The 14,967-nt window shown below is 41.8% G+C and overlaps 3 protein-coding genes across 4 annotated transcripts; all 3 read left to right on the top strand.

Moving 5' to 3' along the window:
* zbtb26 (zinc finger and BTB domain containing 26) lies at nt 1-3,253 on the top strand. The gene is made up of 2 exons (XM_031742808.2): nt 1-421; nt 1,702-3,253. Exon 2 carries the CDS (start codon nt 1,725-1,727, stop codon nt 3,039-3,041), a length of 1,317 nt encoding a protein of 438 aa, XP_031598668.1. The 5' UTR covers nt 1-421; nt 1,702-1,724; the 3' UTR covers nt 3,042-3,253.
* Nucleotides 3,254-5,267: 2,014 nt separating this feature from the next.
* p2rx4b (purinergic receptor P2X, ligand-gated ion channel, 4b) lies at nt 5,268-9,653 on the top strand. Of its 2 annotated transcripts, XM_031742805.2 has the most exons (12): nt 5,271-5,452; nt 5,576-5,723; nt 5,844-5,915; nt 6,858-6,930; nt 7,019-7,115; nt 7,200-7,280; nt 7,389-7,530; nt 8,404-8,540; nt 8,626-8,719; nt 8,812-8,877; nt 8,959-9,063; nt 9,163-9,652. In XM_031742805.2, the coding sequence occupies exons 1-12, from the start codon at nt 5,310-5,312 to the stop codon at nt 9,193-9,195; spliced, it is 1,191 nt and encodes a 396-aa protein (XP_031598665.1). In that variant the 5' UTR covers nt 5,271-5,309; the 3' UTR covers nt 9,196-9,652. The 2 variants fall into 2 exon arrangements, with proteins under 2 accessions (XP_039476841.1, XP_031598665.1); XM_039620907.1 differs by lacking the exon at nt 5,844-5,915 and having other exon boundaries at nt 5,268-5,452; nt 9,163-9,653.
* A 134-nt stretch (nt 9,654-9,787) lies between these two features.
* gucd1 (guanylyl cyclase domain containing 1) lies at nt 9,788-14,612 on the top strand. Its single transcript, XM_031742833.2, has 6 exons — nt 9,788-10,600; nt 10,684-10,765; nt 10,948-11,113; nt 11,212-11,303; nt 11,395-11,636; nt 13,480-14,612. Exons 1-6 carry the CDS (start codon nt 10,594-10,596, stop codon nt 13,569-13,571), a joined length of 681 nt encoding a protein of 226 aa, XP_031598693.1. The 5' UTR covers nt 9,788-10,593; the 3' UTR covers nt 13,572-14,612.
* Nucleotides 14,613-14,967: the final 355 nt, after the last annotated feature.

The raw sequence follows: 14,967 nt of genomic DNA on the forward strand, positions 1-14,967 counted from the left end.
AGAGATGAAGCCCAATATGGTTCTTCCAGCCAGAGTCTCATTCAGTCACCCCACACCCGACTTCTCGCCTGCCCTCATTTAATAAAACACATTCATTTACAGGAAAAACTGAAATGTTTCAATCTCGTGGATATCTAGCTCATTCTCTCCAGTGCGCTGGAAGATAACTGATATTTGAAAGCAAACGACAATTTTACGGAGAAAAAGATGGCGTATTAACGATGGGGCTGGAATACTACCCCTAAACAGTATTTTGGGGCATATTTGAATGTGGAACGCGTTTCCAGAGACAAGCCGAGAGATGAGTGTACTGGGCCTTTAAAGGTGTTTTGCATCCGGAGCAGCTCCCTCATATCCCCCAGACAGGCCAACGTCTCACCTACAGCATCACAAACCAGTTTGTTTACAAGGGCTTAAGCAGGTACGCAACACTCAGTACTGCGAGGAAAAAGTGAAAGTGCCGTTTTATAGCTCGTTATAAAGCAACAGTGAAGCATGTTATAGGACAGCCTGGGCGGCTGGCTGAACAGTAAGGAGTAGGCCGAGGGGACACATAGAGCGTGATTGATGCCATTTAGCTACAGTACAGCTAACGTTAGCCTTGGTCGTGTTATACCAGAGTAATGTATTTTTTTGGGGGGGATTTACTCAGGTTTACTCTAAATAAAGGCCAGACTTTAACCTTGCGTTAGCTGGGCGCTACGCTAATATACTCAGAGAACGATAGTCAAGTTGCAGTGTTCGCTTAAAACAGACCGATAATTTCATATTGTCTTGTTTATCGGTACATTCTGGTAATATTGTATCATCAATACATCCACTTTTCCTTTTAATGTGTTTCCGCGTAAGGCTCTAATGGCTATTCAACACTTTCATATTTAATTTAAATATTGCTCGTCAATGATGTTACCACCGTGAAAAGCAGTTATAGTAGCAGCCGATTTAAATCAGCATTTTTTGTTTGTTCTTATGTTACACTGGTCAACGCCGAATTAAAGCGTGGACAGTCATTTTCAATAGAGCATTGAAAGATAACCGCCAACTAAGAAACTTTTGAAAGCGATAGTCTTGTAATTATTAAATTGACCGGTTTGTGAATCGAGTCTGGTCTCGCGCTGTCCAGGCAGCACACGCAAGGTTGATTGTTGTGGTTATAATTGGTATGGCTGTAATTGACACAGGTGATGTTAATTATATAAACTATATATGTGTGTGTGTGTATATATATATGTATATATGCATGTGTGTGTGTATTTATTGTATTTATTGTATTTTTTTTTAATTTTTTAACAAAATCTTTAAAATGTTTACATCCAGGTAAAACCACCTGCCACCTAAAGTTAAAAATTGTAATCGGTGTCCGGATAGTGCAAGACCTTAGAACAGGGGTGGGGGAAATCCAGGCCTCGAGGGCCAGCGTCCTTCAGGATTTAGATGTGTCCTTCATTCAACACAGCTGATTTAAATGGCTGAATTACCTCCTCAACATGTCTTGAAGTTCTCCAGAGGCCTGGAAATGAGCTAATCATTTGATTCAGGTGTGTTGACCCAGGGTGAGATCTAAAACCTGCAGGACACTGGCCCTTGAGGCTTGGAGTCCCCCACCCCTGCCTTAGAACTAGACTTGATTCTCAAAATTTATAGTAGCCTATTCCTAGGAGAGATATTCAGTCTTTGTATTTTCATGTTGGTCTGCTACAGCTGCTGTGGTCCCCTGGTTCACTATGGCCCAGAACCAAGTGATTCTGCAGTTCCGCTTCTCCACATTTGGAGACTCCATGCTACAGAAGATGAACCTTCTGCGACACCAGAGGCGCTTCTGCGATGTTACTGTTCGCATCAACCAGCTGGAGGTCCCTGGTCACAAAGTGGTGTTTGCTGCTGGCTCCTCTTTCTTAAGGGACCAGTTCATCCTTCAGCAGGACTCCAGGGAGGTCCAGATCTCTATGATCCAGGAGGCAGAAGTTGGCCGACAGCTGCTGCTGTCCTGCTACACTGGCCAGCTGGAGTTTCCTGAGCTGGAGCTGGTGCATTACCTGACAGTGGCCAGCTTCCTCCAGATGGGCCACATCGTAGAGCAGTGCACTCAGGCCCTCAGCAAGTTCATCAAACCACAGGCTCCACGCCAGCTGGAGGTGGATGTAAACATGCGGAGGGAGAAGAGGGAGGAGAATTTATCCTCCCAGGCAAAGATAGAACAGGAGCGCTCTCAGGTGCGGACTGTCCATCAGGAGGAGGAGGAAGAGGAGGAGGAGGAAGAGGTAGTGGAGCAGGTGGAGCAGGATAATAACGATGATGAAAGCGAAGATGATGATGTGATTATACAGCCCAAAAGCCCTGTCCAGATCTTGACCAGGCGTCCAAGGCAAGGCATAGTGGAGAGTGACATCACTATAGTAAAGGTGGAGTCTGTGTCTGATGTTGCAGAGAACTCTATCACCGGTCACTTCTCCACCAGCCCTCCTGCAGAGCTCCACTCCCCTGAGCCCCAGCACTCGCTCATTAATTCCACCGTCGACAGCCGCAGCAGTGAGATGGCGGTTCCGCCTGGCGTGGCGGGATACCCACTTAGCCCTCCTCCCTCATCTCCACCTGCAGAGAAACACAGCGGACACCAGAGGAACTATGACAAGCCTCTCCAGTGGTACCACCAGTGCCCCAAGTGCGCCCGAGTCTTCCGCCAACTCGAGAACTACGCCAACCACCTCAAGATGCACAAGCTCTTCATGTGCCTGCTGTGCGGCAAGACCTTCACGCAAAAGGGCAACCTGCACCGGCACATGCGCGTTCACGCCGGCATCAAGCCCTTCCAGTGTAAGATCTGCGGCAAGACCTTCACCCAGAAGTGCTCGTTGTTGGATCATCTAAACCTGCACAGCGGAGATAAGCCGCATCGCTGTAACTACTGTGACATGGTGTTTGCTCACAAGCCAGTTCTCCGCAAGCACCTCAAACAGATCCACGGGAAGAACAGCTTCGATAATGCAAATGAAGGCAGCCTGCACGACGGCGGGGTGGACTTTGAATTTGGACGAATATGAGATCACTTTGGGTTTACTGGCTGTGCTGTTTGAGAACACAGTAACAAAGGCGGCCACGTGAGTGAGACGTTCACTGACATGGATGATGGTAATGGTAAATGGTAAATGGCCTGTATTTATATAGCGCTTTTATGGTCCCTAAGGACCCCAAAGCGCTTTACATATCCAGTCATTCACCCATTCACACACACATTCACACACTGGTGATGGCAAGCTACGTTGTAGCCACAGCCACCCTGGGGCGCACTGACAGAGGCGAGGCTGCCGGACACTGGCGCCACCGGGCCCTCTGACCACCACCAGTAGGCAACGGGTGAAGTGTCTTGCCCAAGGACACAACGACCGAGACTGTCCAAGCTGGGGCTCGAACCGGCAACCTTCCGATTACAAGGCGAACTCCAAACTCTTGAGCCACGATCGCTCCGAAAGGATACAAACATGAACAAAGTTTTTCTGATCGGCACATCACTGTAGCTTCATTACTGTGGACTGTTTGTCTTTCTTTTGTACAATACAGTGTAGATGCCTTCATCTCATACTTGAAAATTGAAAAACACTGAAACACATCATAATGTTTGAACATCGTTAGTTTTATTAATGCATTGCCATGTCCTTGTGTCTACCCTGTCCTTTAAAAAAGTGCAGAATGAGCAGTATCCATTTTTATATTGTGTGCACAATCTGCTGTATGATTACTTTTTAAACTGTATGACTATGGCAACGTGGACTTAGGAGAAACTTGAAAGAGTGGAGATGCAACATTATTTTACATAAGGCAAGCTATGTCATTTTGTCTTGGTGGCCAAAGTGTCTGTTAGCCTAAGGGGTCTTCTTTTTTTTAATAGAATTTATATCTGAGGTACTATTGGACCAAAGTGACATTGTATCTGTCCTGTGTTCATGGAAGTCAATGTGAGTTACGAATAAAGAAATATTCTTAACTAATGTTGCTTTTGTTTTGTTACGTTACTCATGACTTCATCATTCACGCACAACAGAAAATTCCCATGTTAGTGTCCAGTCTGTAGTAATAGCCAATGTCTTTCTCAGTGTGTGCTTGTTTTTACAATTTTTAATCAGATCGAGTTGGCAGTATCTGAAAGTGGCATGGAAATTTCTGGTGAGTTGTTTCAACAAAGGGTTCTGTGTTTCCTGCACTTTCAGTATTTCCACATTTTGAAAGAAGGTGCTGTACTCTTTTAAAGAGAGGTTTCAGCGCCCCCGTCCTGCACCTCTTCACAAAATGAAATCAAATATTATGTCTAATACTGTGCTTTCAGTGTGTATCCGATGTTGAACAGCAGAGATGGCAGTAAGAACCTGTTAGACCTGGTTTGCAGCAACGTTTTGCTCACTTTGGAACTGGTTTATTTACCACATGGGTCCACATGATTCGTCATAAAAACTTTTGAGTTAATAAGTAACAAACAATAATAATAATAATAACTTTACCGCACTAAAAATGTTATCAACAGCCCGCACCTAGTAAAGTGTGTTTTGTATATTTTTATATTTTTTATGTATTTATATTTATGTCATCATAATGGACCAACTGAAATTTTGCATTTAATGCTATGCAGTTTGGTATATCATTATTCATTTGTTATCTTACAACAAATGATCAGTAAACATAAACTACATTTTTTTCTAGAATTTTAAATGTAATGTGATTTATATAGCACTCCCAGCAACAGCCACTTTAAGGCACTTTGCACTGTAAGGTAAAAGACCCCACAACATTTGCGAGAAGTCCCCAATTATAAGCTGACCGTTTATAAGCAAGCAATTGGCAAACTTCCCTTTTAACAGGTAGAAACGTCTGGCAGAACCAGGCTCGTGGATGGGCAGCCATCCGACACAACCTGTTGAGGGTGAGAAAAGGGAGATGTGTTTATATCAAGTTAAACTGATAACAGGTAGGAGTGAAATTTATGAAAATTTGTTAAATTAGCCACTGGCGACCTCTCCAGGGTGCACCCAGCCTCTCGCCCTAAGACAGCTGGGATAGGCTCCACCCCCCCGTGAATTCATATTTACAGGAATATACCTAAACATGTCCAGCAGTCTAATGTCAGCATAGATTAAGTTTACTACGCATGTTTACCTGTACTAAGTTGTCTAAACTATGTTGGAGTTAGTATAAAAACACTATGCTTAAAATTGGATCTGCCGAGCAGTAAATGTGATTTGAATTTAATGAATTTGAATAAGGACGGCTTTGTCAAGTCGTCATTGTTTCTCATATCTTCACTGGTTCGTGGTGTAGCCATGAGCAAGTCAGCAGGCTGCTGCAAGAGATTCCTGCACTATGCTTTTGACTACGAAACACCAAAAACGCTGGTTATTCCCAGCTTAGGTGTAGGATTTGTGTTCAGGTTCACCCAATTCCTGGTGGTGATGTATGTGGTTGGGTAAGTACCCAATAAAATCAGAGAAGGGGATTGATTGGTTGGGGATGTGGGAAATATGTGGATTATGAAATGATGTTTTTGCTTGCACAGTTAAACTCAGACATTTCTGCGAACCTGCTGTAGGTATGTGTGTGTGGTGCAGAAGGCCTACCAGGATACAGATACTGTCATCAGCACCGTCACCACGAAAGTGAAAGGTTTCGCTTTCACCAACACATCTGACACGGAGCCTCGTTTTTGGGATGTGGCTGATTACATTATCCCTCCCCAGGTACTGAAACATGCATTTTAGCATTTCTGTCATTTTATATGTGAGAGGGGAAGAACAGCACAACAGGTTTTGGCTTTTTTCATTCCCTGGAAACTTTTTCCCTGCTCTACTTTCTGACAGGGCGATCATTCATTCTTTGTGCTGACGAATATGGTTGTGACCCCAAAACAAGTGCAGTCACGTTGTCCCGAGGTGAGTCACTGCTGTTACAAAACAGATCCTATAACCAGGCCCAGAGCCAAGGGTTGGCCATGTCTTGCCAAACTCACACAACCAGTGGTGAAGACCAGGGGTCCCCAATCTCAGTCCACGAGGGCCGGTGTCCCTGCAGGTTTTAGATCTCACCCTGGGTCAACACACCTGAATCACATGATTAGCTCATTACCAGGCCTCTGGAGAACTTCAAGACATGTTGAGGAGGTAATTTATCCATTTAAATCAGCTGTGATGGATCAAGGACACATCTAAAACCTGCAGGGACACCGGCCCTCGTGGACTGAGATTGGGGACCCCTGGTGAAGACCATTAGAGTGCCAAGTACATGGTCATTGTAAAGTATTAACAGCTTCTTTTTTTTGATTTCTACATTTTTGTGGCTATTGTTTTTCAGTTGGCAGAAATCAAAAATATGATTATAAACCCTTTAAAGTCAAGTGTATCATGTTTTATGTGAGTTTTTGGGACTTCTACATGTCAGTGTGATTTTTTTTTTTTTCCCACGACAAGTAAATTGCACAAAAATACCTGATGCAGGAAATATGGCACAAATTAAAACTCATATAGCCAAATGGATACTTATCTAATTAAAAATTGTTAGAAGACTCAAGAAACTTCAGGCTTTAAAGGGTTAAGTATTAAATACTTTTTAATGTTTGCATTAACCCTTTAAAGCCTGAAAAAAGGAAACAGTTTCTAGACAATTTTTTAAATTGAGAGCTTCCGACAAAGATTTTTAATTAATTTAAAAATGTAATTAATCAGTTTGTGTCATATTTTCTACATCCAGCATTTAAAAATTTATTTATTTAATTAATTGTTTTGCATATTATTGCTTAAAAATGTTTTGTGAAATTAATTTAGGATTTTTAACTTCACGTTCCCTTGTACACATTAACACTGGAGATTCTCCTGCAGCTTCCAAGCCCATCAACTATTTGTGTGGATGACTGCAACTGTGTCGAGGGACACAGTGATCCCCGGGGCAACGGTAGGCTTTCCTCCCTGATGATACAGCCCCTTTAATATTTGTGGCCTCACGCACCAAAAACTCAGCATGAAATTAATTTTCCACCCAGGTATACAGACAGGACTGTGTGAGAACTACTCCACCACTGCACGGACCTGTGAAGTGCTCTCATGGTGCCCACTTGAAATAGACACTAAGCTGCCTGAGTAAGAGTACATTTACCATGTTAGAATATTTGTTACTAGTTGCAGTGTTGTGGAGGCTTGATGTGTCGTTTCATGTCCCGACAGGCATGCGCTGCTGGCTGCAGCAGAAAACTTCACCGTGTTGATCAAAAACAGCATCACGTACCCAAAGTTCAACTTTCACAGGTCGGTGAACTGCATTTGAATGTAAGAGGGAGATCTGTAGATGCTTAAGCAAACATACAGAGTCACAGTTTTTCCTATTAAACCGGAGCCTTGTCCTCCTTCCTCCAGAAGAAACATACTGCCTCATGTGAACTCCTCATACCTGAAGAGGTGTGAATTCAGCCGTCTCACAGACCCACACTGTCCCATATTCAGACTCAAGCATATTGTCTCAGAGGCTGGGGAGGATTTTCAAGACATGGCTGTGAAGGTGACTCGAATGATCGTTGTCTTTCTGTACTGGAATTCATTGTTCAAGTTCCAGTATGGTCTTCCTCCAGTATATATGTCTCATAAGCAGGATGTGAGCCAGTACAGCCCTCAGGTTCCCAGGCTCCCGTCTGATAGTCACTCCCACAGTTAGTGTAATGTATGCATTTTTTATGTTCTCTGTGGTCACCCCAGATCACAAGGCAAAAACCTTTTTAGCTTCCGTGCTCTGTGCTGCGATTAAAGTCTGCCGTAGGAGCTGAGAACAGCTGGAAATGCTGAACTCTTAAAACTATCTTTTTGGCTTTCCATTTAGTGTGGTTGAGCAACATTACATGGTTTATTTTTATGTAGCTGTTTCATCATCATTATAGGATACATTGTTTTACAATGTTGTCTCTTTAAACTCTGAAAAGCGGCTATAAGTTAACATTTTCATTCAGCATTGCCATATTTGAACTTAATAATTATTGTAAGTCTTACACTGTTTTCAATTATAGTTGGTGTTTTCAACCAAATTTTAGGTCCTTACAGGTACTTATCTATATATATATTATGATCGTGGTTGCCTACCAATCACCTAGCAATGGCCATTTAACCTTTTTTTTTTTTTTTAATTTGCATTTATGCTCCTACAATAAAACGCATTTTACTATTTCAGTTTCATGGCCAAAAGCACGAGCAGTCATTAAAATACTGTGGCATAGGCGTGTACTAGTTTTATACCATTCTTTGTTATTGTTTTTTCTCCAATCACTACTTTTTGTAGTGACTATCATAGTTTAATTGTTGTCTTTAATTACATCTGTACAGCCCTAACCTAATTTTAAAGGTGCTAATTGAATAAACCTGAACTGAGTGATTGTTTTTACAGGGGGGTATCCTTGGTATTCTTATTGACTGGAGCTGCGATTTGGACTGGTGGGCAGGGGAGTGTTTACCTAAATACAGCTTCCGGAGGCTGGACAACAAACACCCTGTCAACAATGTGGCCCCTGGTTACAACTTTAGGTGAAACTATTTTATTTTTTAACAGATGCTTACTGATGAATGTATAAGGCTGAATAAAAGAACTGCTAAAACTTCTGTCTTTTAGATTTGCTAAATACTACAAGACAGCAGATGGAGAGGAAACCAGAACGTTGATCAAAGCTTACGGGATCCGTTTTGACGTCATTGTGTTTGGAACTGTGAGGCCTGAATAAACCTTGAAACAGCAATGATTTATCAAGAACCTTCCTTGTTTTTACTTTAGTCTTACAGTAGTTTGGGATTCTTACAGGCAGGAAGATTTTCCATCGTTCCAACCATAGTGAACTTGGGTGCAGCCTTGTCGTTCCTCAGTTTGGTGAGAAGAGAAATGTTCAAACTAGCATCCGTATAAGTGATGAAACACCAGATTTTTAATGTTTTGTCTATTTTCCTTCAGGTGCCCGTGGTTGCTGACTGGTTTTTGGTGACTTGCTCGAGGAAACGAGATCTTTACAGCAGACACAAAACAACACATCTCATTGAAGATGCAGACAGTGCATCGGTAAGGGACTTTTCTCCTTCGCTTTCACTGATGAACTTAATTAGTACTGACTAAGATGTTAAATGTCGGTCTGTTTGTTTGTGTTTTTCTGTAACACAGGTGTCAATGGGCACCACCTATGGAACCCAGTAGCAGGAGCAACATTTCTCTACAGAGAAATGGGAATCCTCATGAAACGTGACATTAAAACATCATTTGAGTATTTCACTGAAACCATAAAATGTGTAAATAGAAAGAAGGAGGATAAACAGTGATGGAGGAAGAACTCTGACTTTTATTTAAGTAGCAGCTACAAAACACTCACTAGTAAAAGTATAAATGTGTAATCTTCCAAATATAATTATAATACCAGCAGCAAAGATGGAGATTGAACTATTTCAGAATGAAATATAGCACTGGGCTACTAATTACTGATGCATTAATATGTTCTTTTACAGCTTGCGGAAATTATTTGATTTGATTTATTTGCACTTTTGGGTAGTTTCACCCAAAATAATGCATTATCAGTTACCAGGTAATTGTATTCAGTAATATGAATTGAGTGAAAAACATGTAATTGTGTGAAAATAAATGGGAGTATAGTTACAGAGTATTTGTATAATGCATTAGAACATGGAATCATCATCATTCGAATATGCCATAATCTTGGCAGAACATGGTGTATTTTATGAGCCAATACTGATTTATATGATTATTTCCCCCTCTCTACGATAGAAAACATTTATATGTATCCAAGATTATTTATTTTTATACTAATCACTCTGATTTTCAGCATAAGTAGCCTAAACTGCTAAGTGCCCAATAATGTCACCAATCATAGCTTCATAGCTTTATTTATATTCTACATCAAAAATTGTGTGTGGTGGTGGGGGAGGTTGTTTTTTGTTTTTTCCTTTTGCTATGAATACATTTTTTAACACTTGAAGACGTTTGAATTTCCCGTCCCCCTATTCTTCTAATCACATGACTTATAGTGAGAAGTATACATTAAAAAAACATCGTCCGTTTGAAATTGTAGTGAATAGTAGGATTAGTCCTGAAATACTTAAAGTTTGTCTAAAAATATTTCAAATCAATGGTTCAAATACATATTACTGAAAGTGCGCCGATAGTTTTCATAAGAAGCGTTCAAGTCTCCTCCAGACCGCATGGTGGCAGTATAACTTTACTGAAGACGCAACCAAACACAAGAAGCGTCTCAGTACGCGAGTAAACACAGAAGCGGAGGAGCGTTTCGCTTCGAAGTGTCGGCACGGAAAACCGTCCTGAAAATGAGTTTTCGTTGCTGTTTTTCTTGTTAGTTATGTGTGTGCGCCTCGCAGCGGCGTGAGTCACAGAGCTGTGCGCGTTTTATCGGTAACAGAGCGATAAATAGTGCTAGCCTGGACGCTTGTAGTCGGGGAGCTAGTTTTTTTTAACTAGTTAGCATCGATGAGGGCACCCAGCCTCGCCCTCAGTGCTGCAAACAAGACTGACCAGCTGGTACTGAGTTAGTTAGCGGGCGGTCTGTGAGAGAAAGAAACCAGCAGAATGACAGGTGAGTGAAACCGTGAATCAGTCTTGTGACAGCGCTAGTGTTTGTTTTGTTCAAGTGTGAAAGTAACTCCTCGGTTTACTCAGATGATGTCCTGCTGGATGTTCCTGTTATCCGGCAGCTGTACCACTGGGACTGTGGCTTAGCCTGCTCCAGGATGGTCCTCAAGTAAGAGCACATCAAGGTTTTTACCTTCACAAGTCATGTTTTTATTGCACTATGTACTGTATCTGCCATACAGACTGCAGTGCTTCCTGCACTGCCTGCCAGCAGGCTCTTTTCTGAATTGCAAATCAAAGGTGCCTTGACATTGTGTGAGGGATTCACACTCCGGTTGTTTGAATGTGCAGGTACCTCCACCCTGTCAGCGATGATGAGTTTCAGAGGGCGTGCTGGGATCTGAAGCTGACAGAAAGTGTGTGGACTATCGACCTGGCCTACCTCATGTGCCATCTAGGAATCAAACACTGCTTTTGTACACAGACTCTGGGTGTAGATAAGGGCTTTAAAAACCAGGTATGTAGAACAAACTAACAGTGTAATTCTAGCCTGTTTTGAACAGTTTGATAGTTATCTATGATTGTGTCTTGATGATGTTTTGTTGTTGTTTACAGTCCTTTTACAAGAAGCATTTTGATACTGAGGAAAACCGAGTGAATGAGCTCTTCCTTAAAGCGGAGAGCAAAGGTGTGGTGGTGAAGAAATGGTGAGCTTCCTGTTGATTTTAATCTACCCGCCTACTTTTTTCAGTACCTTAAAATAAATATATGACCTCAGTTGTGTGTGCCTTCTCACAGTTCTGTTTCAGTTCAGGAAATCCAGTCTCATCTGGAGCAGGGCCACGTTGCCATAGTGCTGGTCAATGCTGTGGTGTTGACATGTGAACTGTGCTCCCAGCCTGTCAAATACTGCTGCTTCATGCCCGTGGGTCAGAAGTGTTTCTGCAGGAAGCCGGACTATCAGGGTCACTTTGTGGTTGTGTGTGGCTTCAACAGAACCACTGGCTCAATCTTCTACAATAACCCAGCGTATTCTGACCGTGAGTATACTTGTATTTCTACTTCTACTATAACTCTAACTGAAATTAATCTGTGGTAAGTAAGAGAAAGTCTTAGTAAATGTGAATCCTCCTTCTTAACCTTACCTGTCATGACACTGCTCGTTGTGTGGAAGTTATTGTAAAAAAGCTGCCAGAGAAGTGGATGGCTCAAGGTTTGCAGGTGATCTTCTAGATTGATCTAGATTTTAATATTTCACACAAATCCATACTGGGTGCACAAAATGTGCTCACTGGTGTTTTGAGCACCACAAGTAAATGGACTGATTCTTATATAGCGCTTTTCTACTCTCCCGGAGTACTCAAAGCGCTCTATACAACATGCCTCATTCACCCAATCACACAAGCACTTCTAAACTCAAGTGCAACTAATAAGCATTCACACACATTCACACTCCGATGGAGGGCAATTTGGGGTTAGTATCTTGCCCAAGGATATTTGGCATGTAGACTGGAGGAGCCAGGAATCGAACCACCAACCTTCCAATCAGTAGCTGATCTCCTCTACCACCTGAGCTACAGCCACCCGCTGCCTGTAACTGCTGCCTGATTCCATTCACTTAAAAAGAAAAAATCTCAAAGGCCGGTATCTCCTAAAGTCTTCATGTCACACTGGAATTATCAGGATGGCCATCATCCTGCTGTTGCCTCACAGCAAGAAGGTCCCCCACCCCCACCCGTTTACTGTGTACTTCGCCCTGTTGCAGATGGTCAAGAGACCGGTTTGGAAGCAGAAGAAAATAGATGGATGGATGAATAGCACTAAAGCAAAATCCTCTTAATTTGAGTTCTGTGAGCTGTTCTTTTTAAGGAATCCTCAGAAATAAAATGTATATGATAAAATGATAAAATTAAAATAAAACCTACTGTTAGGCTTAGACTAAGAAAGGTTACATTTTTGCACACAGTGATGGAGTCAGTCCTTAAACAGCAGCTGCTCTGCTTTCAGCTTTGGTGTAATGCCACTTTTTGTTGCAGCTGTTTTCAGCCATCATGTGATTCGTGAACGTCAATGTTTCCATTAACATAAACAAACCTTTGGGGGTGTATGGTAATACTGGTGTATGAATTATTCAGTTATCAGGAAGAATACCTGTTAGCTCTGAGTACTCTTTGCCTTGCTTGGTTCCATGTCACTGCATGAGCTGAACCCCTCACATGGTGAACGACAGAAATGCAGAAAAAAAAAAAGCTAAGTGTTTTTTTTTTTTTTTAAAACAGATAAACCTCTAAACGGCGGACTTTATTTGTGGGGCAACTGTGCTGTCTTTTCTTCATCCTCCTTAGTAGTGACAGAGTCAATTCAAGCTGGTAGCACAAGTTTATGCTGCCTGGCTTGATGTTCAGTGGTGTATTTGTGCAGTTTCTGGAGTTAGAAATGGTTCATGTTTCACAAGTCATTGTTTTTTCCGTAAGCAAGACTCTGTTGATCAGAGTCTTATTTGTTGTTTCATATAAATGGAGTCGTGCATGAGAAAGATGTACACTTACTAAAGGTCCACTCTCATATTGCTTCAGCATAGTCAACATAATATATTCAGGCCCAGCACTAATCCAAAGTAATTCTAATGAATCCAGAGGGAGACACGAGGGTGTGGATCAAATTTCATGGTAATCCAGCAGGTGTTGAGACATTATGTATAAGCACCATGGCTGGTGGTATTCACTGTACGGTCACCTGTGAGTTTTATAGCAGTCCATGAACATTGCCATCTATAGAGCTAACAGTGGGAAGCAGACCCAGAGTACACTCTTTGAGCAGCTTATTTATAAATGTGTTTTTATTTATTTAACTTGGAGCTGAAAGATCTGTGTGTGTTTTTAGGGGTGTGCTGCACCAGCGTCAATAACTTTGAGGAAGCTCGACGCAGCTATGGGACGGACGAGGACATCCTGTTCGTCTTTAAAGAGAGTTGATGGATTTTCTCATTATAGGAATATCAAAATGCTGCAGATCCCCAGTCTAGTGACACCTCCTCCTGTCTGCTGTCACAGATCCCCCTTTTGCAGGCTTTTTTCCTCCGGTGCCAAAATGCCTGCTCACATATATACATGTACTGTATATGCCAACACTACTTAACCTTTGAATGATTCACCGTGGGAAGAATTAGGAATCCAGGATGGATCTTTTTATTTCTGTTTTTGTGATGAACAGATATTATATGTGGAAATTTTTAATGACTGCAGTTGTATTGGAATCTCACACTGAGTGTACAGACTTGCACAACTGTGGCAGAACTGCGGGAAACATGAGCAAGAGTAGAATTTACCAGGAAATTGTGTGCACATAATTCAGGGCTGATGCTGATAATACTTGGAGTGTTAATTTCTTTGTTCTGCTCAGTGTTAATGTGAAGCTGCTCATCCCCCCCCACCCCCCCCAGCCTCGCCTCTACCTGCCTTTTAAAAATCCACCCGACTCACCGCATTTTAATCAGACGATTCTGTAAACAGGGAAATACAGGAAGCAAGTCACGAGAGTATCAGGTAATTAATGCTCTAAATTGTGACTCAAATGATGAAGCAAGTTCAATGCAATACTCCATAGATGTATGGAACTCATGGACACTCAGCACGGACAAGATGAAACGTGACTTCACCGGATTCATTTGCTTCACTGGAAAAGCAGCTCCACATGTGTCCTGTGCCTTTGGGGAATGTGCCGGATACATGCACGCGTTAGGAGTAGGATAAGTCGTTTTGGTTTGTAAATGAAGACGAGGTCATTTACGCATTGTCACGGAGTTTTATTTTTAACTTACATGTTTTTGCACTACACTTTCATACCAGACACGATTATGTTATTTAAATTATATTTCTTTTCTGAATCAAGGAAAAGTGGGTCCTGTCTGGTTGTGCTTTTGGGTGAAAACCACAAGCTTTATTTTTTTATTCAGTATAGATAGAGCATTTATTATATGTTGTGATTAAAACATTTGAACAGCCTTGTTATTTTCGTCTGCTTTATAAAGGTTTAATAATGAACTAATACCTTAAACCTCATGTTATAGGTCAAATCTTATATAAACAACATCAAGTGCTGTGTAGTTGGGACACTGTTTAAAAGGGAATTATAAAGATTTGCTGTTGCCTAAACTCCAGCGTCGTCTCCACACCTAAACAGAAAAATGAGTACGGTCAGGCGTCTGTGACCACAGTGTACCCATCTTCTGATAGCTGCTTCCAACAAGATAACACGCCAGCTCACAAAGCTCGGATCATCTCAAGCAGGTTTCTTGAGCATCAGTTTGCTTTATTCAGATCACTTCCACAATCACCAGACCTAAATCTAGTACAGCACCTTTTTGATGTG

This window comes from Oreochromis aureus, linkage group 12 (genome assembly GCF_013358895.1).
Source record: "Oreochromis aureus strain Israel breed Guangdong linkage group 12, ZZ_aureus, whole genome shotgun sequence".
In the NCBI taxonomy this organism is placed as follows: Eukaryota; Metazoa; Chordata; class Actinopteri; order Cichliformes; family Cichlidae; genus Oreochromis; species Oreochromis aureus.

Bases quoted from the DNA above. Each gene is read 5' to 3' on its own strand.
- zbtb26 (XM_031742808.2), top strand. From the start codon at position 1,725: ATGGCCCAGAACCAAGTGATTCTGCAGTTCCGCTTCTCCACATTTGGA.
- p2rx4b (XM_031742805.2), top strand. From the start codon at position 5,310: ATGAGCAAGTCAGCAGGCTGCTGCAAGAGATTCCTGCACTATGCTTTT. The intron at 5,916-6,857 runs GTGAGTCACTGC...ATTCTCCTGCAG, and splicing joins TGCAGTCACGTTGTCCCGAG to CTTCCAAGCCCATCAACTAT. The intron at 8,541-8,625 runs GTGAAACTATTT...TCTGTCTTTTAG, and splicing joins GCCCCTGGTTACAACTTTAG to ATTTGCTAAATACTACAAGA.
- gucd1 (XM_031742833.2), top strand. The intron at 11,114-11,211 runs GTATGTAGAACA...TGTTGTTTACAG, and splicing joins ATAAGGGCTTTAAAAACCAG to TCCTTTTACAAGAAGCATTT. The intron at 11,304-11,394 runs GTGAGCTTCCTG...GCCTTCTCACAG, and splicing joins GGTGTGGTGGTGAAGAAATG to TTCTGTTTCAGTTCAGGAAA.